The sequence below is a fragment of the Coloeus monedula genome (assembly GCF_965178545.1).
Source record: "Coloeus monedula genome assembly, chromosome: 5".
NCBI classification, from domain to species: domain Eukaryota; kingdom Metazoa; phylum Chordata; class Aves; order Passeriformes; family Corvidae; genus Coloeus; species Coloeus monedula.
In genome coordinates this window covers 66,478,848-66,502,417 of record NC_138785.1, presented here as the reverse complement: position 1 = coordinate 66,502,417, position 23,570 = coordinate 66,478,848, and the positions used below count along the sequence as shown (strand labels likewise).

Here is a 23,570-nt window from a genome sequence, read left to right as displayed (position 1 = left end):
CATGAGTGAGATAAGGACCAGGAGAAACACTTGAAGGGCAAAACAGGCTCAACTTCAGTGGCGATGTGAATTCATTACTAACAGAACCAGAGGAGGATAATGAGAAGTAAAATAAGCCTTTAGAACACCTTCGACTCCCAGCCTCTCCCTCCTTCTCACCAACAGTGCAGGGAGACAGGGCACGGGGGTTTGGTCAGTCGATCACCGAGACTTCCTTCTGCTGCTCCAGGAGAGGAGTCTTCCCTTGTGAGGCCGTGGGGTCCCTCCCACAGGAGAGGGTTCTCCTGAACTTCCCTGGCGTGGGTCCATTCTCAGGAGCAGCAGCCACACCGCACCTGCTGCGGCGTGAGCCCCTCCCACGGGCACACAGCCCTGCCAGAACTGCTGTGCTGGGACTCTTTCCACAGGGTGCAGTCCTCCAAGGACAGGCTGCTCCAGCCTGGAAGCAGGGCCCTCTCTCTACTGCGTCTTCCACTGGAGCACAGCCTCCTGCAGGCATCCACCTGCTCCGGCCTGGGCACCTCCCCACGGGCTGCGGGTGGATCTCTGCATCCCCCGGGGGTCCCCACGGGCTGCAGGGGCACAGCTGCTGCACCATGGTCTGCACCACGGCCTGCAGAGGAATCTCTGCTCCAGCGCCTGGAGCACCTCCTGCCCCTCCTTCACTGACCTTGGTGTCACCATGTTCTTCTCCCTCACATGTTCTCACCTCCTCTTCTCCGACTCGAATCCAAAATCTTGTGACTTTGTTTTGATTTTCTTCTTAAATATGTCATCACAGAGGCGCTACGAACCTCTCTCATTGGCCCAGTTTTGGTCAGCAGCATGTCCATCTTCAGAGCCATCAGACATTGGCTCTGCCAGACATGGTGGGAAGCTTCCAGCAGCTTCCTCACAGAAGCCATTTTTGTGGCCCCCCTGCTACCCTAAAACCAGGCTGTGCCAAACCAATACAGTCACACTCCTTTGGATGCCCTCTATTAGTTTATTATCTTCCTTATACTGTGGTATTTACTTTAATCAGAAAAGTCTTATATATGAAGTTGCCTGGGTTTGCTCAGTGAGCCTCAGAAAGGCCTCTTGAGGGTCTTCAGGAACCCTGGTGGTCTTCCATATATGGTGGTGTTTTTCGCTCTTGGTATAAAAGCTGCACAATGTTTCTGAAGGAACTGGATCGGGCTGACTTGGCTTGTTGCAATGTGCAGTAACCACCACATAGCATTCCATTAATTGCTCCTTCTGCATGAGCACTTTATAACACTCTGGTTGACATGGTGGTGTTCAGTCTAGGTTGGATTTGATGATCTCAAAGGTCTTTTCCGACCTAATTGATTCCGTGATTCTGAGGTTCTGTGAAACGTTTCCAGAAGACGGACAGGCTGCAGTGGGGACACCACCATAGAGCTCACACACACTCCACCTTCAGGTACAACAGCTCCGGAGAAGACAGCAAAAGCATGATCTAGCTTCGGCCGTTCCTTTCAGGATCTGTCAGGGCCGAACTAACCCGAGGACCAGGAGATCTTTCCCGAGGAGCGGCGAGAGGAGGCAGCGGGCCCCGAGAGCCCCGCACAGGCCGCACGCCCGCGCGGAACTACAACTCCCTGAGCGCCGCGCGGCACCAGAGGAGGCGAGGCCGCCCGTCTCACCGCCGTCTGAATGACGTGCGCGCCGGCCACTCGGCGGGGCGCAGGCCCGCGGCTCCGCCAATGGTGGGCGCGTGGGGGCGGGCGCTGCCGTGCGCCGCTGCCGGCCGGCTCTGAGGTGAACGCGGCGGGCCGGGGGCTCGGCCGGGGGGAGCGGCGCTACTGGGCCCGTCCCTCCCGCTTGCCTGAGGGTCCGGGGCGGCAGGTGAGGGAGGGGAATGGGAAGGGAAGGAGGAAAGGAAGGGGAAGCGGAAGCAGCCGTCCCCGGCCGCAGTGGGGGGAGCGGAGGAGATGCGGCCGTTCCTGCCAGTGCGCGGGGCTGGGCCGGCGCCGCCCCCGCTCCGGCCTGAGGACGGTGCCCGACCCCCTTCCCCGGGTGCCGCCCTGTCTGAGGGGGTCCCCCGCAACCCCCGCCGAGAGCCGCATGGCGGGTCCGCCCTCCCCGGCCCGGCCGGGTGCTCCGGGGCCGGCTCCGCCGCCGCCAGGCTCGCCGGGCGGCCCCGCCGCTCCTGCCCTGCCCTGCCCGGCGGGCGGCCGCAGCGCCAGGGTACAGGTACGGCTGGGCTACGGCCAGTCCTGCCCTGTCTTCCAAGGAAGACGGGCCTCTTCTTCGGAGGAACAGCCGGGGCTCGGTGGATGTAGCTGCATGAAGTTGTTGCTCTCCCCTCCCATTTTGTGTGACAGCAGGAGTGGGGGGAGTGTTCTTTCCTACCTCAGCCCGCACCTGTACTTAATTACAGGATGTGGAAAGACTCAACTTTTTTTTTTTTTTTTTTTTTTTTTTTTTTTTGCGTTCTTCTGTGTTTGGTTTCTGGAACTATTGAAAGTGAGTTGTGGCGTCTCTCAAAGAAAGTTGTGCAAGTAAGAGCAATGAGGAGCTTTTCTTCTGGCCAGTGTCCCTTTTTCTTTGCTGTGTCTGAAATAGGATGTATGGCCAATGGTGTGTTGTTTTGTTCTTCTGGTGGGTTTGGGGGATTTTTTGGTGGTTTTTAGAACTGTTTTGGGTTTTTAGGTTATTCATGAACATGTCATATTTGTCTGTAGATGTAGCTGTCTGCTTAGAGCGGGCATACTGGTGTATCTCTGTGGTAAGCTGGTTATCTCTCATCTTTACTCTTTTTATGGTGCCTCTCACCAAGCTCTTTTACTATGGGAACGTTTTACCTAATTTGGGTAACACAGATTCAGTTTCTTTTTTCACTGAAGTTGGTGTAGTGCATTTGAGAAAATGAGAGCATCTTTAAAGGTATTGGAAATACAGGATAGGAAGCTTTAAAAGCGTAAAAGATTCGTGTGTTCTGTGGTTAAAAAAAAAATTGAGACTAGCACTCTGTGACTGGTATGTGCGTCTTCTGAGGACAAAAATCTTGTTATGCAGATGCGTCTTTGATACAGTATTTCCTGTTGTTAGGGGTACAAAGAGACATCTGGAGTAGAAATGAGAAGCAAAGTCTTAAAGGCATGGGATATCACGTTTTGACAAATTCGGCATATAACGGTGTTGTCAGCTGTGCTTTGCACATTGCCAATGTTTGGATTGATATTGTTGGTTTAAGTAGGTACTTCAGTGTATTTGTCATGTTTACGATGAATACGAACTTAAGTCTTGTTTGTGTTAGTGAGACACAGGGAAAACATCTATCTCTTGCTTCAGACAGTTTGCCTCCATTCATGTGGGAGACCAAAAATTTGTTTTGAGAGTGGTGCAAGAAAAGTTTTTAGTATTCTAGAGAATCAATTGGTTTTGAGTGGTAATTCAAACATGTTTAATTAGCTCAGCTTGAAGTCGGTGAAAATGTTGACTTTTTTGTAGAGGAAAAAACAAGAGACTTAAATGATTAATAGCAGTCGTTACCACTCCTAGTGTAAACATTCTTAATTTAAATAGCTTGACCTTTTTTTCTCAAATACAGCGAAAAGGTGGTACTTGTAGTCTTTGAAATGCTATTTGCTATGAGATCAACACTGCTTAGGAACAATAACTGCATGTGCAGAACTCTGAGTATGACAGGAAGGGGAGTGGCCTTTTCTGGTACTGTACCATCCTGCATTGAAGCAATAAAAAATCTGTAAAGTTAGAAGCCAATTTATTGGCTTGCTAAGTTGATCTGCTGAGTCTTTACACAAAGAAAAGTCTTACTTTTTAAAAAGTAATAATTAGAATTTTGAATTGATGTCTGAATGCATCTTGCTGTAAGTCTCACAGATAACTGCAGCTGAAGCTGTGAGTGAGGTCACTGGCTGTCTGTGGTGGGTGGGGAGGTTGTTGCAGTAATTCCTTTTATTATCTACTCCTGGGAGTCCTGATGCTGGGTGGTTTCATAGTGACTGCTGGAAGAAGAGCATTGTAGGGCTTACCATTTAACTTGGGCTGTGTCCTGTGTAACAAATTATTAAATTAAGTGGTCCTGCAGTTTTGAAGATTTTTAAGAAGTTCTTCCTGATGAGTGTGTCTCTTAACATGCAATGTCTATACCTCTGTTCTTGTACGTTGCTGAACTTCATCTGTGGTGTATTTAAGAAAGTAAGCTCTGCTTTGTTTTCAGAACATTCGGGCAGTTGGTGTTCAATGAGGTTTCCCAAGTAAGCCAGTAACATGTGGAAATCTATAACCCCACAGAAAAGATTTGTTCTTACACAACAAAAATGTTGCTGTATCCTAAGACTCCTTCCATAGTCTTAATAAATTCCAGCAGTCTGATTTTCTTAGTAAACAGGACTCTCCTGAGATGAGTCATTTTGATACTGATGAACCTGCCTGTGATGATTTGAGGTAGTTTTACAGTGATGAGCTTCCCTGTGGGTATCTATTCTCAACTTAATTCTTCAGAAGCAGCTTCTGAAGAGGTTTAGATTTGAGCCATAGGCAGCTGGAACATTTGTACCTTGTATGCACTCTCTGCGTTAATTATAAAGAAAGCCAACTGTCAATGGTCTAAGATTCTGAAAATTAAACCATCTGAATAGCAACAGTGTGCTCTGTCACTTAGGTGCTTCTGTCCTCTACTGCAGTTGAGGCCTGACACTAGATTCTCTGAGACATTTCATAGTAATCCTGTAAATAATCTGTTTCTTGGTATCTGGGTAAAGAAGTGGGTGAGTATTTAAAGTGTGTAGGATGATCTTACCATGTCTTCTATTGTGTGTTACTTCAGTTTTCACCATAATTTTAAAATTTAAGTTGGTTGGTTGGCTTAATTTTGTCTTCTGTTACAGTTCTTTGGCATTTAAACCACTCATAGCCAAAGAAAATCTGTGCAACATTTTTTGTTTGGAGTCACCACAGGTGTTCCCCCACATTTTTAACGCTTTCTAAAGATACTTGGTCAACAAACCGTTGCACTGGGTTGTATTCAGTGTTAAGTCCAAAAAGCACCAGATCTTGTGAAACCTTGTGGGTGTTTTACATTCAAACCCATGCTGCCAGATGAATACAATAGTCTTATCTTTTGCTGTCTTTCAGCAGTGCAGATATGTCAATGGATCAGGTTGTTCTGAAAGGTTCTATTTAAAAACAGTTCTAACAACTTGTAATTTAAAATAAGCTTATATAAAGTTCATTTCTGTATATTTCTCAGGAGTGTACACCAACAAACATTTCCCAGCTTTCTAACGTCCAGGTATTTTTTCCAATTCAGTATCTGAGGAGAATCAAGGAAAATGTCTCTTGGCTTTCTTGATGAAATAAAACTTATAAGGAATCTAATGGCCTAACTTTTTAATATACCTCATGTGTTGCTCAGTCTTATTCATGCTCTTGCTGTGTGCAGAAAACTGCTTTACCTAAGTAATTTTTCGTTTCATTTGTAGCTGGTCAGTGAAGATGGTAACTTGTCTTGAAGCAATTATTTTGAAAGAGCAGATGTGTAAGGTTTAGGGATGGTTCTCTCCCTTGCCCTTATCCCTCATTCCTTATGCTGTGTCTCCTCTTTCCCCTCCCTCTTCCCCATGTCTCCTAAAACCTCCAAGCCCATGAATAATAGTCATATGGAATTACAAACTTGCACACCTAGAAAATGTGCTCACAGAGCAGTCTCTCTGTTCTTTTTGGTTTTGTTTGGTTGGGTTTTTGGATGACTGCACCATTAGGCATGATCTTGTTTTAAAAGTTCTCATGCCTTATCCCAGAAACTCAGTAAAGTGAGTAAAATAGGATCTTCGCAAGAATGTTGGTAAGGCTCACAGAGAAATTTCTTTCTTAACAAGTGAAATGAAATCTAGACCTTAAGAACAGTGGGATGAAGTGTTCAAAGAGAATTCTCATTACGTGGACACAGAATGTTATGGAAATGATTGCATAGGTGAGTCCTGCATTGAGGAAGCAAGAGACTGCAGTCAGTTGGCTTTCTCTGTTAGCAAGCTCTGAGCCCAAGTCTTCAACATCCCAGGTGACAACGTAAGACTATTTCTTATCTACCAGAAAAGCTGAACATGTCAGTTTCGATTCCTAAAAAAAGTGGGAGAGAGTGTTATCCATAACAGTTCCAAACATGAGATCTGTTGTGCCTATGGACTCACTGAGCATTCAGTCTGGCATATGTAGTTCAACTGGGGGGGGGAAAAAAAGGCATATTGACTTTCATTTTGGCTTTTGAGCAAGTTTTAAAATGAAAAACTGTGAGAAAATTGATGAGTGGTGTATTGTGCTGCTTAAAACTATACATGAATATAACTTTGGGCTTAGTAATAAGTGCCAAATTCAGTGTAAGCATTTTTCTCAAGCATGTTTTGTTTTAATAATACCACAGTTCAGTGTAAGTGGGTCTCTTAAGAAAGTGATTTAAGAAATGGAATAAGTTGAAGCGGGAAAAGTTCAGTCAAGTTTCCTTTAATTGAAGGCTGTTCCATGCCACTGCATGTTCACATGTTTCCTCATCTGGGAGTAGGCTGCAGCATGTGTGCTGACCTTCGTGGCAAAAACCAGTCAGCTCTGGAAGACAGTTCAGCAGTTCTTGTTTAACATAGTTGTTATTTTCCTGGTCCCTCCACTGCATTCCCTCGTGGCCACCCCCAGCTCCGCACTGTGTGTTGGACACGTGGTAATTGTACCACAGCCAGGCTCTAAGAGGGGACCTTCAGTACCCTGTCAGTTACTCTGAGCTGCCTTTATGCTTTTCACCTCTCCCCCTTGGCAGGTAGCTGGGCGTGCACATGTGCAGGTAACAGAGCAGCTACAGTGAACTCGTCTTCTCCTGCACATCAGCAAGTATTTTGAAACTGAAATTTGTCTGCTCACTTGCTTTAGATTCCTCTCAAGCTGTTTGGCTCCCAGCTGTTGGAATCTGGAGATGTATTGCAGAAGATAGCTGTTCATCTGGAGTTTTAGGTTCTCCGAAGATGGCTGCTTATGACACAATTCCCACTGATTCTTGCTCACAGATAACTGCCTCAAGCATCAATCAGTTGCTTTTCCGTTCAGTGTTATTGGGATTTCTTAATATTCTTCTAGTTTGCTGTCAAACTCACTTATTCAGGTGTTTAGTTCATGGGTGAGAATGGCTGAGGCTTCAGGCCCAGCTGCAGGTGTCTGAGGCTCACATACTGAACTTGGGGACTTCCCTCTCCTCTGGCTTTGGGCAGAAACTGGTGACTCAGGAACAGGAATCTTGGAGCGGAGGGTATTGGAGAGTACAAGAATTGCAGACAGGTAACTTCTCTCTTCTCTTTGATAGGTTTGGAAGAACACCGTCCTCTGACCTTCAGAAACCTGGAGTTTTTGTCAGTGAGCTACCTGAAGGAATCTAAGGAAATTATAGCTGTAGCTTCATTGCCATTACTTTTTTGGTGTTTTTACCTCTTTCTCAGTGGTTTTAGATCAAGAAACACTATGAGCACAGTAAGTATTTACTACTCAATGCAAACCTGAATCTTGAAACATGTTTTCCATTGTACTTCTGCGAACTTTTTTATGAGTTTGTTGCTAATACACAGGAACATAACTATATTGAATCTTCATGTAAGTTCAGTAAAGATTTTTAATCACTCTAGAATGCTAGCAGTAGTTCAGAAATGCTCACAATGTTAGCAAAACCTGATAAATTGTGAACTGGTTTCTCATTTGCAAACCATGATGATAGGCTTTTTCTTGGGGAGGCAGCTGGTAAGAGATCTGAATTTGGAGTGATGTCTTTTCCTTGCTGCGATCGGTTTAGGTAGCATACCACCTTTTGATGAATATTACAGCCATTCCTGAGTGTTTTCTGTATCCTTGTGTGCTTTCATTGGTGTTGCAAAGTTGAGGGCTATGTTAATATTGCACAGAAAATGCTGAGTCTTTGTTTTCTCTTAGACTCAACGGAAGCGCCGTGGAGGAGCAGTTAATTCTAGGCAAGCTCGAAAAAGAAACAGGCTCATGGCTTCTACTGCTGAAATGGCTTCAGAAGCAGAGCCAATAGAACTTGAAGAAAGTGGTAAGCTTTCTTTTGAACTGGTAAGAACAGAAACTACTTCTGGAGGGTTTGGGTCCAACTGAACATGTGTTTTTGCCAGTTTCTAGGCAGTTTACTGGAGAAGAAGGGAAACCTGATTTTAGGAATTGCCTAGTATGGTATTGCTAAACAACAAGCCTACTGAAAACTGATTTGGTTTGTTACTGAGCTACAATGCATTTGCCACTAGTGATAGATGGGTTGCATAGGAAAAGGTCCTCAAGTGCTGCTCGAACATCTGGATGTCTATTCAGATGACACAGGAATTAGAGCAGCTGCCACTACGCAGAGTGGCAAACTAAATTTGGGAACTCCCAAGTTTGAAGAAGATAAGGAAAACTTTTTATCATTAATTGTGCCCCATCCCTCAAGGGAACATGCACAGCACAATACTGTTACATCCTATTATTATATTCTGTATGATTCATGTTATTTTTCTGTGTGATAAACATTCTCCTGTGTCAGATGAATTGTCTATTGCTGTGTACTTGCAAGCTGTTGTCATCCAACAGAGCTGTGTCAAGAGCTTAGCTGCTCTTTTGCATTGCAGCTTGCTGAAGACAGGGCTGTTAAAGCTCTCTGTGGATTGCTGAGGGCAAAGCTTGAGTGAAATGTTGGACTTGTTCCTGAAGAGAAAATGGACAGGAGATGGTTGAATCTCAGGCTGTTACACAGTGGCAGGCAATTTTCCTCCTTTTCAATCTCTGACCTTGATTCTAACTTTGTTTTTCAGCTGGTGAAGAAGTAGTAGATCTCACATGTGAATCTTCTGATCCTGTAGTTGTTGATCTAACTCACAATGATTCCATTGTGGTAAGAAGTGAATAGCACACTTGCTAAATATTGTAGTTAAATTAGTTTTCTCTTGTGTTGCCTGATAGAATCTGACTTGAAGGGTAAGTTTTAAGTTCAGAATTGACTTGTCAGGGCATGAAGATCCTGTGTTACAGATAACAAAGAAGCTGCTCTGGATGTGGACTTGCAGTTCATGATAGGGTAGTATAAAATAAATTTTTGCTCCAGAACCTGGAGTTTGTCAGTCATAAGCAGTGTAACATAAAAAGAGATGCAGTTGATAGTTGAAGTTCTTCTAGATGTATCAACGATAGTGTCATAGCATTGTTCAGGTTGGAAAGGACCTCTAAGATCATCGAGTCCAACCATTCACCCAGCACTGCCAAGTCCACAACTAAGCCATGTCCGTAAGCACCACATCTACATGTCTTGGAAATACCTCCAGGGATGGTGACTTCAACCCAATGCCACTGGGCTTCCCTGGGCAGCCCCTTCCAGTGCTTGACAACACTTGGTGAAGAATTTTTTCTAGCATCCTTATAGGCTAATGATTTAAAGAAAAAGCCAAAGGAAAGAAGAGTAAGTCAAGTAAGTTCAGCTTAATATTCCAAGAGGTCTTTAAAAAAACCTTTTTTTTTTTTTTTTCTGCTCTTTTGAAAGCTAGAATAGTCTTTGATCCAGCTGACAGTGTTGTTTATCCCCTCAGGTTTGGGATGCCACTGCTGCTGTGCCAAGCAGGAACAAGCAACAGGAATAGCATAGGGAGTATTTCTTGCTGGGGTTGTTCCTGAGCCTTTGCAAAGGAAAGGCCTCAAACTTAACAGCAGAACCTGTGTTTACTCTGCTCCAGTTCCACCAAGAGCGGGTTGGGGATTAGGCTTTTTTCTTCAGCAGCTGCCATAATATGAAGCGTTTGTGGACATCATGGCTGAATTGGCCTGTTTGAGGAGAAAGAGGGAAAGATTCACCTGCAGCCTGAAATCTAAAGCATGGGACTGAAATGGGGGAGCTGGGAGGAGTGGATTCAGGTGGTTCATAAGGTGCCTCTATTTCTACTCCATTGGAGCAGTGGGAGGAGAACCATCAGCATCCACATAGTTGTTTACAGAGAACCATTTAATATACTACTTTTAATATTCTTAATCAAAATAAGAGTAATAGCCTACCATTCTTAGCTTTTTTGGTTGGAATTGCTGTGCTTAGCTGGTGTTTGTATGTCACACCAGGGGTGCACAACAAAGTCTAATTGTATTTTCTTTTCTCTCCCTTCCCTTATGTATTGATGCAAGATTGTTGAAGGTGAGTTGACATTTTAAAATTGATAATGGAATTCTGCTAAACGTAATTATTATTATTTTCTGTTTGCCTTTTCCAGTGAATTTGAGCAGGATTTATTGAAACTGCAGAGGGCTAAAGACATTGCTAAAGCATCTGGCCAGTGCCTTAGAGAATTAATCCAGTCTCTGTTAGTCACTATCAGAGGTTGTAGAAAGTGTATGAAATAAAATACATCAAAAGCTCCTCTAAATACTTTTTCTTATTTTCTAAAGACAGAATTTAAGCCTCAAGTTGACCATAATTTTAATTAGCACTAGAATATTGGTTGTGAATAAAAAAATGTCAGGAGGTTTGTTTAACGTGTATTGCAGTGAAGGGACTAAAGAAAGTGATTTGTGCTCATAATATTCACTAGTCTAACATGCCTCAAATTTTGTAGTGCAAAGTATTTACTGGTTTTTTTACTTTAGATGTTGAAATAGTTACAGGTCTAAAGAAGTTAATCTTATACATCTTTCAGACCTGGTTCTGATTACATTATTGGAGATGTATTAGTGGTTGTCAGCTGCTTATCGAGAATGTAATATGTTTTGTGCTGTGAATGAAGCAAGAGTAGGTGAAAAATGCCTGCATTGAAAGTTGTAGCTGAACACTTAGGCAGGAAGTGGCTTTAGTTTTGTGACTTTCTATATAATTTTAATTGATTAGTGCTTGATTATTTTTACATGGATACAGATAAACTTGAGTTTAGTCCTCTCTCTCCCAGGACACACAGCAATTGTTGCAGTTCCTCACCATAGGATTGTAGCAGTGTCTGTCGGTAAGGATTGGGAGAGGAGGTATCTTCCCTTTATAGGGGAGATGGATTCACAGCTAGTGTAATTACGTGGAACGTTTGACACTGAGGATCTTTAAGGTTAAGTTTTAGCTGTTTGTAGGGTGAAGAGAGCAAATGCTTTGTGTCAGTATGTAGCAGAATATTCACGTCTGAGCATGTTCAGCTTTAATATTTGGAAACTAGTTTGTTCGAGATTGCTTTTAACCCAGCTGAATATGGTCTAATCTTGCATTTCAAGGATAGTTCCAGGGAGAGAGAGAGATGTGATAGTATAGCTAACTTAACAAAATTAAATTACAGAGAACCAACGACAAAGGAGAAATCTGAGACTAAGAAGCCAGCGACAGTCAGACAGCTGCGTACTGAGTAGTGATGATGAAGATGAAACAAGAGATAACGATGTGTATGTGACTGATAAAGCATCTCGGGAACTGGGACCACTGGAAGAGGAAACTGCAAGTTCAAAGTACGTATGCCTCATGACCTAGCAAACATTGAGTTGTGCTTCTTTTGAGACAGACAGGACTAAGTAGTATTTGTCATCACCTGACTTACCTTTGAAGCCTTCACTTAGTCAGTTTCCTCTTTTAATGAGTATGACATCCCATGTTGCATGATAGTCAAATGATACCATTTTCACTTTAAGATGAAAAGCCAGCCCAAAACAGATTTACAGTTCTGTATACAGCCTTAAAGATGAGTGTGGGGTATGGCAAGGAGGTGGGGATTAGTAACAGGCCAGAGCTCATAATATATTGCATTTCCTTTTCCTACAAAGCTCCAGTAGTTACATTAGATATAAAATACTTGTGTTGGTGTCCATGAGGTTTGGTATCACAAGACTGGCAGGCAGCAGACTGGCAAATTCCAGTAAAAACACTTATGCATTCCCTGCTTTTTTTTACATACTCTGCCAGTTGCTGCCTTCCATGAAGCAGCAGCTGTCCTTCCCAAGGTGTATTTGCAAGGTGATCCTGGAGGTCGTGCTCTTATGGCCAATTCTTGTTCTGTCCCATGGATGTCATGGAGCCCTGATATGTTTGCATGTTGGATGGAGATCTTGCTGTTTGAGTCAGTAAAGTCCCCATTCTGCAGAGAAAATCCTGCTACAGTGTGTTAGACTAAGGAAATGAAATCAGGTGTCTGTGTGACTAGGCAAGTTGAAGGACATAAGAATTGTGATATAAACTTCTTTTAAAGTGGCTTTTTTTGTGGAGAGTGGGGGAGATACTGAATGAAGGGTTGAATGGAGCTGATGTGCTTTGAGCCTTTTGGATTACTGAAAGGCAGCGTAGGAGAGAACTTGAGTATGTAGCTTTTGGGTGCCAGGTCATAAATATGCCACCAAAAGGTTCTATGCTATTCTAATCCATAGTGCATTTTGCCATTGGAGTTGTAGATGTTTAAATTTTGGGTGTTAAGTACTTCATAAATACCACTAATTGGATAATACAAAAAAGTAATAGTTTGTTCCTTCAGCCTTCTCTGTTAAAGATTGCACCTTCCTGCTCTGTGTAGATAAGGCTGAAAAAACTCAGTGCTGCAGCATTTAACATTGACAAAAGGGTTCTTCCTGGTGCTGGGGATTCCCAGAGCCATCTGCAGTGTTGGACTCCTCATCCTTCTAAAATGATCATCAATTGTAATTTGTTACTGAAGTGTTATTATAGCTGCTGCCTCAAGAATTTGAAGAGTAAAAATGGGAGAATTAGTGGAGTTAAATTCTGTAGGTGAAACTAGAGGTAGATGTTAGTAGTGCTCTCTACTAAGATAACGACACAAAGGCCACCTCAAACTTTTTATTCATGTTTGATTAATAAATTACAAACTGTGGTTCAGCATGGGCGGTGATGTAAGAAAGCCATGTGTTTAGGGTAGAGAGTTCTGAAGATTTAAACTCGAGTTTGTAAAGAAAAGTATCAGGAAGCTCTTTTTGTTTCTGCTAGCTGATATTATTCACTGCTTGGGCTGGGACAAGTTCCCTAGGCAGCCGAGCTGTGTCTCTTGCAACACGTATGTGCAGTACTGCTGTCCTGGAGGCTGAAGGCAGCAGAGGCACGTCTGTAACCACAGCTCAGTAACAGACACTGAGTTGGTCTTTCCACCGTGGAACGAGAAATTTGGGCTTGAGTGTTTCCTTGTGTTAGTGTGTTCCTGACCTACATTTTATAAGGAGTTCTTGGAATGCATGTGTTACTGGGCTGTTGCTAAATTAGATTAGGGGATTTTTGAACTTCTGACAACCTCTTCTCTTTCTAGAATGACTTGTTTCCAAGGCACAGCTCAGTGCTTTTGTTACAGAGCTGTCATTGATGGCCTGTTGGAGATCAGTGCAGAACAGAGCAAGAGAGTGCTGTTCGTTCTTGTGCTAGACCAGGGTGACTGACTGCATCTTCCTCCTAGGGAAAACCTTTCCTTTAGTACAGGGAGACCCAGTCTTGTTATTACATGCCACAAACTGAGGAGTTAAAGATACACAGGAATCTTGAAAAGAAATGCATCATGGCTAGTTGGTGCACTCAGATGGTGACGTGACATTTTGTGTGTGTATAACCCTTGATTTGCAGTGGAATTAATGGCTGCATGTTCTTTCTTGTTCTGTTCTCTGTACCACAAGGCCGTCTGGCACTGTTAGCTGTCCTATTTGCATGGATGTCTACTCAGAGGTAAGGATCCACATGCTGTCATCCTTTATATTCTGTATGAGGGAGAAAGGGGCAGAGGGGGAGCTGCACAACTCACTTGGCCAGTGTGGGATGTTACAGAGAGCTGGCTTGAAGCACAGAGCTTGCCTTGAAGCTCATAGTAACTTTTCAGTCCAAGTCACTTCTTGGTGGTGGGGGAATAGGGAGGAACCCTTGCCAGAATGGCACTGAAAGATCTTCAGGTTCCTTACTATTCTGAGAGTAAAGGACAATTCCAGATATTCTAAGTCCTGTTTGCCTGATGGCAGTAGACCAGCAAAGTTGAATATTTTACTCCAAATGCCTGTTGTGGTTTTTCTTCCAGATTGTGCAAAGTGGACGACTGATTGTGTCAACAAAATGTGGCCATGTCTTCTGCAGTCAGTGCCTCCGTGATTCCCTTAGGAATGCCAACTCTTGCCCAACCTGCAGGAAGAAACTCACTCACAGACAATATCATCCCATTTATATATGAGTACTTTTGTTTCTCAGGACAGACCCAACTGGATTTTGGGGGAAATGTCATGCTTTCAGTGCTCTGAAGATTTAAAGAGCAGCAGGTTGTGCACAAATCCAAATAAAACTGGGTTTTTTGGAGAACAACTTGTACGTATCTAGACAGCTTTTTTATGGTCCAAGTTGCTTCTTGTTATGTTCCTGGTTATCATGTTACATCGATGACTGTCTCTAAACTAGACCAGCAGCCTAGACCAGGAAGGAAGCAGTTAATCCATTTCCTTCTACTTTTTGTAGTGCTTAAATGAGGGGGTGTGAATATTTTGTTCTTTCTTACTCTATGAATTATTCCTACCATCCCATACAGGTGTGGAATAGTTTCCTTTCAGAAAACAGATTAGCAATTTACAATTCCATGACACCTTTTTTTTTTCATCCTGTAAGAAGCTCATGAGTCTTGCTTTCTTGCTATCATCTTTGCCCAAGTAGAGTGAGTTCTGTACTGATGGGTTGTTTTTTCATAAATCAGTCTTAAATTGACAACAAAGGTTATGCAATAAAGTAACCTGCTGTTAACCAGCAGGTTTCAAGTGTTTCACTTTCAAGTGTTTTGAGCAGAAGGTTTGAACATGCAGATGTTTTTATGAACTCCATGAGATCCCAAGCACATAGACACATTGAAGCATGTACAATGTGAAAATAATTCCTTGATTGTTTTAACTGCCAAGAATTCCTGTATATTTTAATCCCAACACTGAATTTATTTTCTAACATGACGAGATGGTCTCTTAGGTTTACTTGTGCTGTAACACTCTCGTAATAATTAATGAGTATAGTCTTCTCTAGGCTTCTTGGTGATGAATAAGAAGCAAATTCATCTGTATGCTGTCCTCTTGTCAGCTGAATACCAAACTACCTACAGATCTTCTTGCTGTATCAACTGTTCCCAGTGTAATGCTTTAAGTTCAGTGTGTTCACTTTGCTGTTCTCACTGGTTGTTACACTGGCACCTGACTGGATGTAGCCTGGTGAATAGCATTGAAAATTAAATAACTGTACTGCCTTTATTGAGTGGAGGCTTTAAAAGGTATTTGGTAGCAATGTTGACAGCTTTTTAGAGAAAAGTTTAATCTCCCTTTGCCCTGAGGGTTGTCCAGTTTGCTTTAAATGCAGTTTTTAGAAAAGAAGTCAGGTATATCTCCTAGGAAAGACAATTCCTATAGTTGAGAAGGCAGAATACACCAGTTTATGCACTCTTATCCAGTCACTTTTTCCTCAGGGCTGAATTCTAAATGTCTACTTCGCACTTACTAAGTGTCCAGGCTGGTCTGGAATCCAAGGTGAGCTGATATAAAGAGATTTATGTAGACAAGATGATTAAAATCCGTGTTTTATGATCCACAGCTGCAGTAGGTGCAACTATGAAAAACTCCAGAATTAAACTTGGACACTTCTTGGCAGTTGGTTGTTTATAGAAACCATTACAAGAACCATTCTGTGCCCTGGTGCAGCACAACTGTAGGATGTTTAGTTAATGTTGGTATTGCATGTGTCTTTGCTAACCTGTCCTCGGGTTAGCAAGGCTTTCTTCCATGTAGGAAGCCTTTAATTAAAGAAGCTCTTCTAAATTAGCTGTCTCAAGGTCTGCCTTGCAACCCAAAGTAAAATTGATTTTTCTTTTTTTTTAATTAGGTTGTTTCTGGATATAGTAATAGAAAGTTTTTTTACATAAAGGCTGGCTCAAGAAATGCAGTACCTTCCCCACCCTGGTTTGGACTAGCTTTGGTTCAGTGCTGTTAGCAGGAATATGCAGTTTCTGTATTGTGGCAATAGGGTGACTCCTACAAAGTTGCACACACGTAGTTCCTGTGTGTTCCCATGGGTAAGATAAGCTACAAGCAAGGACTACGGCTGTCTCAGGATAGTGCAGTGACAGTGATGGCTGCATTTGTGTCCCAAAAAGCAGAGAGTTGATGCTTAAAGCATTAATTGTGTGAAAAGAAGTAGCCCAATCTTAAAACTGTAGAGATGCTTAAGGGTCACAGAAACTACTTTCTCCCAGTAGCTTAACAAAGAAACAGTAAATTATGACTTTTTCTTGGGGTGGCTGCTGTGTGAAAGGAATGATAAGAAGAGGATTTAAGGGATTACTACTGAGGATGAGGGAGAGTCATTTAACCGTGCATCTTTCACAGTCTACTAGCCATAGCCTAAATGATTTTGCACAACTTCCTCCATGTAAATACCACTTTAGAGTTAGTGTCTCAATAAATAGATCTAATCAAAATTTAGATATCATAAACTATAATAAAAAGTTTCTAGCTTTTGTGTACCCTGTGAAGTGCCACAAATTTTGTGCATCTCAAAACAAATATTACGTCTCAGTACATGGGAAAAAATAGGAAATTCCTTACATGCTTTTTTCTTTAAGGGAAAAAAAGTCTGATATATTTGAGTTCCAGTATTGTTTCACATTGGCAAGAACGCATAGGTAAAGAAAAAAATCTTTATATTATGTAGATGTCTGTCTTGTTGTATATAGTTCAATTTTTCCTGTATTTAATTGTATTCAAGTTTGTCAGCCCATCTATGTTCAACTCTGCTGGTAGGCAGAGGGTTCTCTTAACAGGTGGAAATAAAATGATTGGATTGATCAATCACAAGTGCTTGTTATTTTCATTGCACTGTAGTCATTGATTTGGGGGGAAAAAAGTCCTGGAGACCAAAGCCTTTCAGGTGCTGGAACCAGTGTGTGCTGTGTGGGGCAAAGGAGAAGGGCACTGCCTGGGGCGAGAGGGATGCGGGGATGAGAGGGTGAAGTCCTGCTCGAGGCGGGGGGGAATGGGGTGATGCAAAGGTGGGCTCGTGAGTGGGGGAAGCCCGGCAGCCAGTGCCAGAGAGGGAGCAGGGAAGAGGGTGGGAGGGTGTTGGGCCATCTTCCTGGGCGTCCCATTGCCTGCTGGATGTGAAGCAGCTGCTGGAGAAAGGGCGAGGAGGAACACTGAGGAGAGGACTGGGCACAGTGTAGTTTCCAAGTCACACTGAAGCTCACTTGATTTTTTTCTCCAAAGAAACTAAAGAGATGCTGTTCCTGGAGGTCTTGGCTTATCCCTCCCAGGGAACCAGTGACTGCACAAGAGGACATAGTTCTAAGCTATGCCAGTGGAGCTTTAGGCTTGACCTTGGGAGGAAGTCCTTCACAGCAAGGTTGGGCATTGGAATGGGTTCCCCCAGGAGGTTGGTGGAGTTACCATCCCGGCAGGAGTTTAAGAAAAGACTGGATGTGCCACTAACTGGCATGGTCTAGTTGGTGATACGGTATTAGGTCATAGGTTGAACTCAATGATCTCAAAGTTCTTTTCCAACCTAGTTAATTCCATGATTCTATGATTTTCGTTCCTCACTTTTTATTAAGTTCCTCCTAAAAAATGAAGGGGAAAAAAGTTCCCATTAAGGCCAGCTCTTTTGCAGACTCAGACTCAGAGAATGGTTATGGTGGGAAGGGAGCACTGGAGGTCTGCTCGCTACGCCCCCAAGGCAAACTGCTCTGGCAGATGTACTGTGAGCACGGGTTTGCGCAGGAGACTGGGGAGCGTCCCAAAAACTGGCAAAGGTTTCCCAGGAGGGGCCCAGCTGTGCTAGCAGCCTGGACAGAGAGGTGGCAGAAGAGGCAGCCAGTGACCTTGCCCAGCACATTTCCTGCCCCAGCGGCTCCCATGGACACCCTTTGAGTCCTTTGTGATGTGGGGCCTGCCTGTGCCCAGAGGCCGTTCGGACACGGCGGGGCCCCGCCCTGAGCAGGAGGGTATAAAAGAGCACAGAGCCCTGGGGTGCTCTGTCCCAGCTGAGCGCCTCTCTCGGGAGGCGGTATCTCGGTGGAGTACCTCCGTGTCAGACGAAGTCCGAGATGGCTTACAGACAAGAAGACCACCACCAGCCAGCCCAACCAGAGGCCGCTGAGATGGCAGAAGAGGCAGAAGGTAAAGGATGGGGTAACACAGAGCTGTCTTGGGGCCGGGGCCGGGCTTGCCGTCATGGTGGGAGCTGCTGTGCCATGGCAGCCATTTCCATCCCACACGGCCGCCACCTCGTCATCCTTCTTCTCCATACAGGTGTGTGACTGGGAGTCACAGGCAGCACTGCAAGAAAATGAGCGCCCTGACTCTTCTGCTGCCTTGGGCGAGCAGGCGGCAGCAGCGGGGGCAGAGAGCTGGGCAGCGGCCCCGCACAGCGCCAGAGGCCGCGGCCCGGCCCTGCTGCGCTCGCTGCGGCGCAGTGCCCCTGCCGCCCTGAGCAGCACTGCAGCTGGGATCCCAGCCGGGGACACAGCGGCACCCGGCTCAAGGCAAGGACACGGTGATGGCAGCAACAGCCCCCGCAGCAGGGGCAGAGAGCCGGCCAGCTCCCCCACACAGCCCCTGCTGCCCTCCCGACCCCTTGCCCAGCCAGCTGAAAGCTGTCAGTGGGCAGGGGTCAGGGATAGCAGTGGGGACAATCCTGCCACTACCCGGGACCGAGGAGAGGGCCTGGTCCATGGAGGAGGATCTCTGGGACATCTCCAGCCTTCAAGAGCTGTCCCAAGAGGAAGAAAACACAGACGAATCACCATCCCATGGGGAAGACAGCTGTCATGGGAGAACTGGGAAGGCAGCAATGTCCACACCAGCTGCTTGTATGCGGCAGTCTTGCTGCACCCCCATAGTGGTTGCCCGGAGGGGCCCAGCATTCTTGGCAGTGTGGGCAGAGAGATGGCAGGAGAGGCTGCCAGTGACCTGCCCAGCACATCTCCTGCCCCAGCGGGTCCCATGGGCACCCTGCCAGCAGCTGCTGCCCTGGCTGGAGCTGCTGAGGAAGGGGAGCACCGTGTGCCTCCCACAGCCAAGGCACAACAGGCAGCCAGGACAGCAGCTTCTCCTGCCTTCAGCAAGCAGGTGAAAGCAGCAGAGAGCCAGGCAGCTTCCCTGCACAGCCTCAGCTGCTCCCCCAGCCCCTCTCCAAGGCAGCTGGAAGCTCTCAGTGGACAGGGGCAGGGGCCACAGTGGGAGCAGTCCTGCCAGCATCAGGGAATGAGGAGGGGGCCTTCTGAAAGCTGGACAAAGACGGGCAAGTCTACAGACCCAAAGAGGAGCACAAGGGACACCAAAGATACCGTACTAAAAAGAAGGCCCCCAGGCTCCCCACACACCAGGCATGGGAAGAGTTCTGGAAGATTGAGTCGTGCACAGCCACAGGCCACAGCCCAGCTGAACCCAGCAGAACCCATTACGACGGGCCAAAGGCCCCAGCCATGCACCTGTCACAGCACCGGGACCTTCCCAGGCCCTTGCCAAGGCCTGTGGAAGGTCTTGGTCAGTGGGCAGGGGCAGCAGTGAGGGATGTCCTGGCAGAACTGCAGAGCGAGGAGGGGAGCTGGTGTGACAGTCTGTGCGACACGTCCAGCCTCGACACAGTCCTGACACCGCCACAGGTCGGGGAAGGCCCCTGGTCCAAGGATCACCAAAATGTGAGCAGTGGGGAAGAGAGCATCTCCGTGTCCTCTTATTATGACCTGAACCCTCTGCACTCTTACAATGGCACAGGACAACTGCTAGCGCTTTCTTCCCAAGAGGAAGAAAACACAGACCAATCACTGTCCCACGGGGAAGACAGCAAGGACACAGAATTGTCGCAGGAGGACTGGAACGCCAGCACTATCCAGACTATCTGGGTCAAGCCTTTCTTCCCGTCAGTCATGCTGGACCTCTGCTCACTGCTGGCAGAACAGGCAGATGCTGATCTGCCCAGCACATCTCCTGCCCTGGTAGGTCCCAAGGCCACCCCACCAGCAGCTGCTGCCCTGGGCAGAGCTCCTGAGGAGAAGGAAGAGGACCTTGTGCCTCCCACTGCCAAGGCACAAGAGGAGGCAGAGACAGCAGCTTCTGCTACCTTTGGTGTGCAGGTGGCAGCAGCAGGGCCAGAGAGCCGGACAGCTGCCCCACACAGACCCTGCTGCCCCCTGCTACCCCTTGCCCAGCCACCTGGAAGCTCACAGTGGGCAGTGGGCAGAGGCAGAAGTAGGACGGGGTCCTGCTTGTGCTTGGTGCACCCCACCAAGCGAGGAGGGGTCCTGCTCCCAGGAACTCAGGTCAGTCTGCAGCATGGCAGTGCTGTCCACAGAGTGGGCAGAAATCCTGCCTACTGCAGGACACTGAAGCTGCAGCGCTGACAAAGATGGTGCCTCAGTGTCCCTCCCATATGAGTCACGGGCAGAGAGCTGGGACTCTGGAGCGTGCACACCCATAGACGATGGTCTGGATCGGCTGGCAGCAGCCCAGATGTGTCCCTACCACATGAAGCCACCGCTCTTTCACAGGGGTACAGGCATGGAGTCAGAGGCAGGAAGTCTGCCAAATGGAAGGTGCAGGGAGGGATTGCAGGGAAATGCGGGCTGACATGGAGGACACTTGGTGGGAGCAAGACTTGCTGGAGTGGGACAGGTGGTGATTTGAGCGCCTGCGAAGCAAGTGCTCGGCTACAGCTGTCCCCATGCAGCAGCCTTCCCCCTCCAGGAGGGTGCTCAGGGCACTGCGCAGGGCATTTGGGAGACAAAAACCCTCCCTCCACTGTTCTAGTTGTAGGAGCCTTCCCACCATGTCTCTGTGATGCCCACAGAGGAATGTGCACATTTGTATTTCCTATTGTTTGCTCCCCATACCACGTCTGTTTGTGTAGAGTCATCCGGGGCAGGCCCTGGAGAAAGCGGATGCCTTGGCTGCAGTACCTGGAATACCTTTGCGTGATTGCAGGCATCCATTACAGGTGTTGGCATCTGACTGGCAGCCTTGGGATGGTGTTGGACACTGAAACACTATAGTTTATGACTTAAACATTTTTGTGAAGGACCTTGTGCCTGTTACAGCAAAACTGTATTACGAAAGCTGCAGAGAAAACCACCACACCCTGGATGGGGCCCTGGCTGAGCCCCTACACCGCTCACTGATGAAGACAAAGTAACAACTCAGGGCTGGGGAAAAAGGATATATTCGCAGAGCAGAAGCCTAATGCCTTCAGAGTGGAGACCACAGCCCCAGGACTATCAGCTGCCAGGCTCACACGGACCCTCGCGCCAAAGGGTGGAGGGAGAGGGGCTTTGGGTGTGTGTTGGAAAAGCCTCTGGTCAGAGGTGCAGTGACTGCCCATCCTCCACTGTGCAGAGGAGCCCAAGCTGCAGGGGCCCTTCACCCCAGGGAAAAAGCTTATCCACAGCAGAGGGGGGTTTCATGGCCCATCAAAGGGCCCCCCCAAAGGGGTCCCCAGACCCTGCACCAGAGCAGTGCAGCATGATGCAACAAATCCATAGTATTGCAAGAGACGTCAGACTGGCCCCCTACAAGGGAGGCACCTGGGTGTTCCCACCTGGCCCAAACTTGTATTAATCCACTGGATTCTATACTCTTTGGTGTGGCAGCAGCAGCGGGTGGCCCTCACCACCAGAAGACCAGATGGAGGGGAGCAATGAGATGTCATTGGGAGCCTCAGAAGGGTGACGTGTTTCTACCTAACCCCTGTCACCTCTCCCTGTTCCCCCACTCCCCCCACACACTTCTTTCTCTATTTCTTTCTTTCTTTTCTCTTTCTTTCTCTTTGCCTCTTTTACTATTAAACAAAATATATCAGTTTTTTGGCACCAACATATTACCTTGTTTGGTTTTAATCACATTTTTTGGGTATATTTTGAACCTTCAAAGTTCTTTCTGTTTTATACACAGAGACTTGATTTTCTTTGCTCTTCTGGATTTAAAACAGGTCGTAACAGATGGATAGGATTTCCCCAACAAATCTAGTTTAAAGACCCCTTCACCAGTCTGGCAAGTCCCCAACCAAAGACCCTGTTTCCCGTCTTGTTCACATGGACCCTGCTCACATGGATCAGTAAACCAGGCCTGGCAAAGCAAGACCCACAGTCTGAGAAACTGAAAGCCTTAGTATGGCATTGATAACTTCAGCAGTGAGCTGGATGAGGTGATTGAGAGCACTCTCAGACATTTTGCAGACAGCACCAAGTTGGATGGGAGTGTCAATCTGCTGGAGGGCTCATTACTGAGATTTTATTGTAGCTGCTGCCTCAAGAATTTGAAGCTTAAAAACGGGAGAATTAGTGGAGGAGTTGTGTAGGGAAATTCTGAAGGTAAAACTAGGGGTAGATGTTAGTAGTCCTTTTTGCTTGAATTTAAGATAAAGGGCATCTCAAGCTCTCTGCTCCTGTTTGATTAATAAATTACCAAGTGAGGTTTAGTATGGGTGATGACATAAGGAAGCCAAGTGTTTAAGGTAGAGAGTTTTGTAGGTTTAAACTAGAGAAGGTCTTGGCTTATGCCTCTTAGTTGCTTTTCTTATATTTTGTTCTTTTTTACTCTTTATATTGTACACATATGGAGTAGCTGCCTTTCCAAATGCTGATGAGCAATTTGCTGTTTCATTATACTTTTGTTTGTATCCTAAAATAAGCTTATTACTTTTTTGCTCTCTTCTGTACTATGTTTGCCTTATTAGAGTGCATTCTGTAATAATGGATCTTTTTTTTACAAATCAGGATTAAAGTGACAACCTCCATCATGCAATAAAATAACCTGCTGTTCATAAGCTGTCAGGTGTTTTAAACAGAGGGCTGTGTGGACAGGAAGGCCATTGTTACGGGGGAGTCCTTGCTGCTTCAGTTAAGTCCTTGATCTGCTTCTGCTGGAATATTGGATCCGTCAGATCTGCTCTCTGATTTGCAGCCAGATTTGGCACCTTGGTTGGATGAACCATGCAGCAACTGAAAAAGGCTGTTCTCACTTGGGTTTGATTCTGCATCAGATTTTTGGAAAGCAGAAGGGGTAAATATGAAACATGAGCCAGATAGAAGACCAGGTCCAGGGCAGACCAGCCCTGTCTAGGGCTGTCTAGACATGGCCCAGTGGCTGGGCTGAACATGTAATCCTGGGTAGTGTTTGCAGTGCTGCAGTGTCTGAAGTGAAGGCTGAGATTGGGAGGGTGGTCCTGGGGGCTGGAGTGGAGACCACGGCTATGGAGTGGGGACCAGTGCAGGAACATCATGAGCTAGAAATTGGAACTACAAAGGAAAGGGTACAGATGTGTTTGCAGCTGGTTTGTGTGTGAGCAGACAGTTGGCAAAGGGGAATTGCCAAGGGCAATTGTTGGTGTATGGCAGGTGAAACAGATTAGCAGGGCCATAGCTACGTTCTGGTTGCAGAGCTCAAACCTCAATTTGCCTGGATTAGGATGGTGACACAGGTCTGGGGCAATGCTGACAGGTGACATGATGCCATCTAAAAAGTTTTTGTTAACTGTAGAGTCGTGTCCTTGCATTGTGTCTGATCTACACTTGGTGGCAGCGAATGCTAATTTCATATGTTCTGTATCTATTCCATATGTTCTGTAAAAATCTATTTTATTCTCTAGG

General features: G+C 45.9%; 1 protein-coding gene across 1 annotated transcript; it reads left to right on the top strand.

Annotated features, from left to right (window-relative positions):
• Positions 1–1,659: 1,659 nt before the first annotated feature.
• On the top strand, positions 1,660–16,752 carry RNF4 (ring finger protein 4; the record flags this gene model as incomplete). Its single annotated transcript, XM_082282001.1, has 7 exons — positions 1,660–2,284; positions 7,319–7,482; positions 7,936–8,056; positions 8,808–8,894; positions 11,286–11,451; positions 13,603–13,651; positions 13,995–16,752. The coding sequence occupies 7 exons, from the start codon at positions 1,660–1,662 to the stop codon at positions 14,142–14,144; spliced, it is 1,362 nt and encodes a 453-aa protein (XP_082138127.1). The 3' UTR covers positions 14,145–16,752.
• Positions 16,753–23,570: the final 6,818 nt, after the last annotated feature.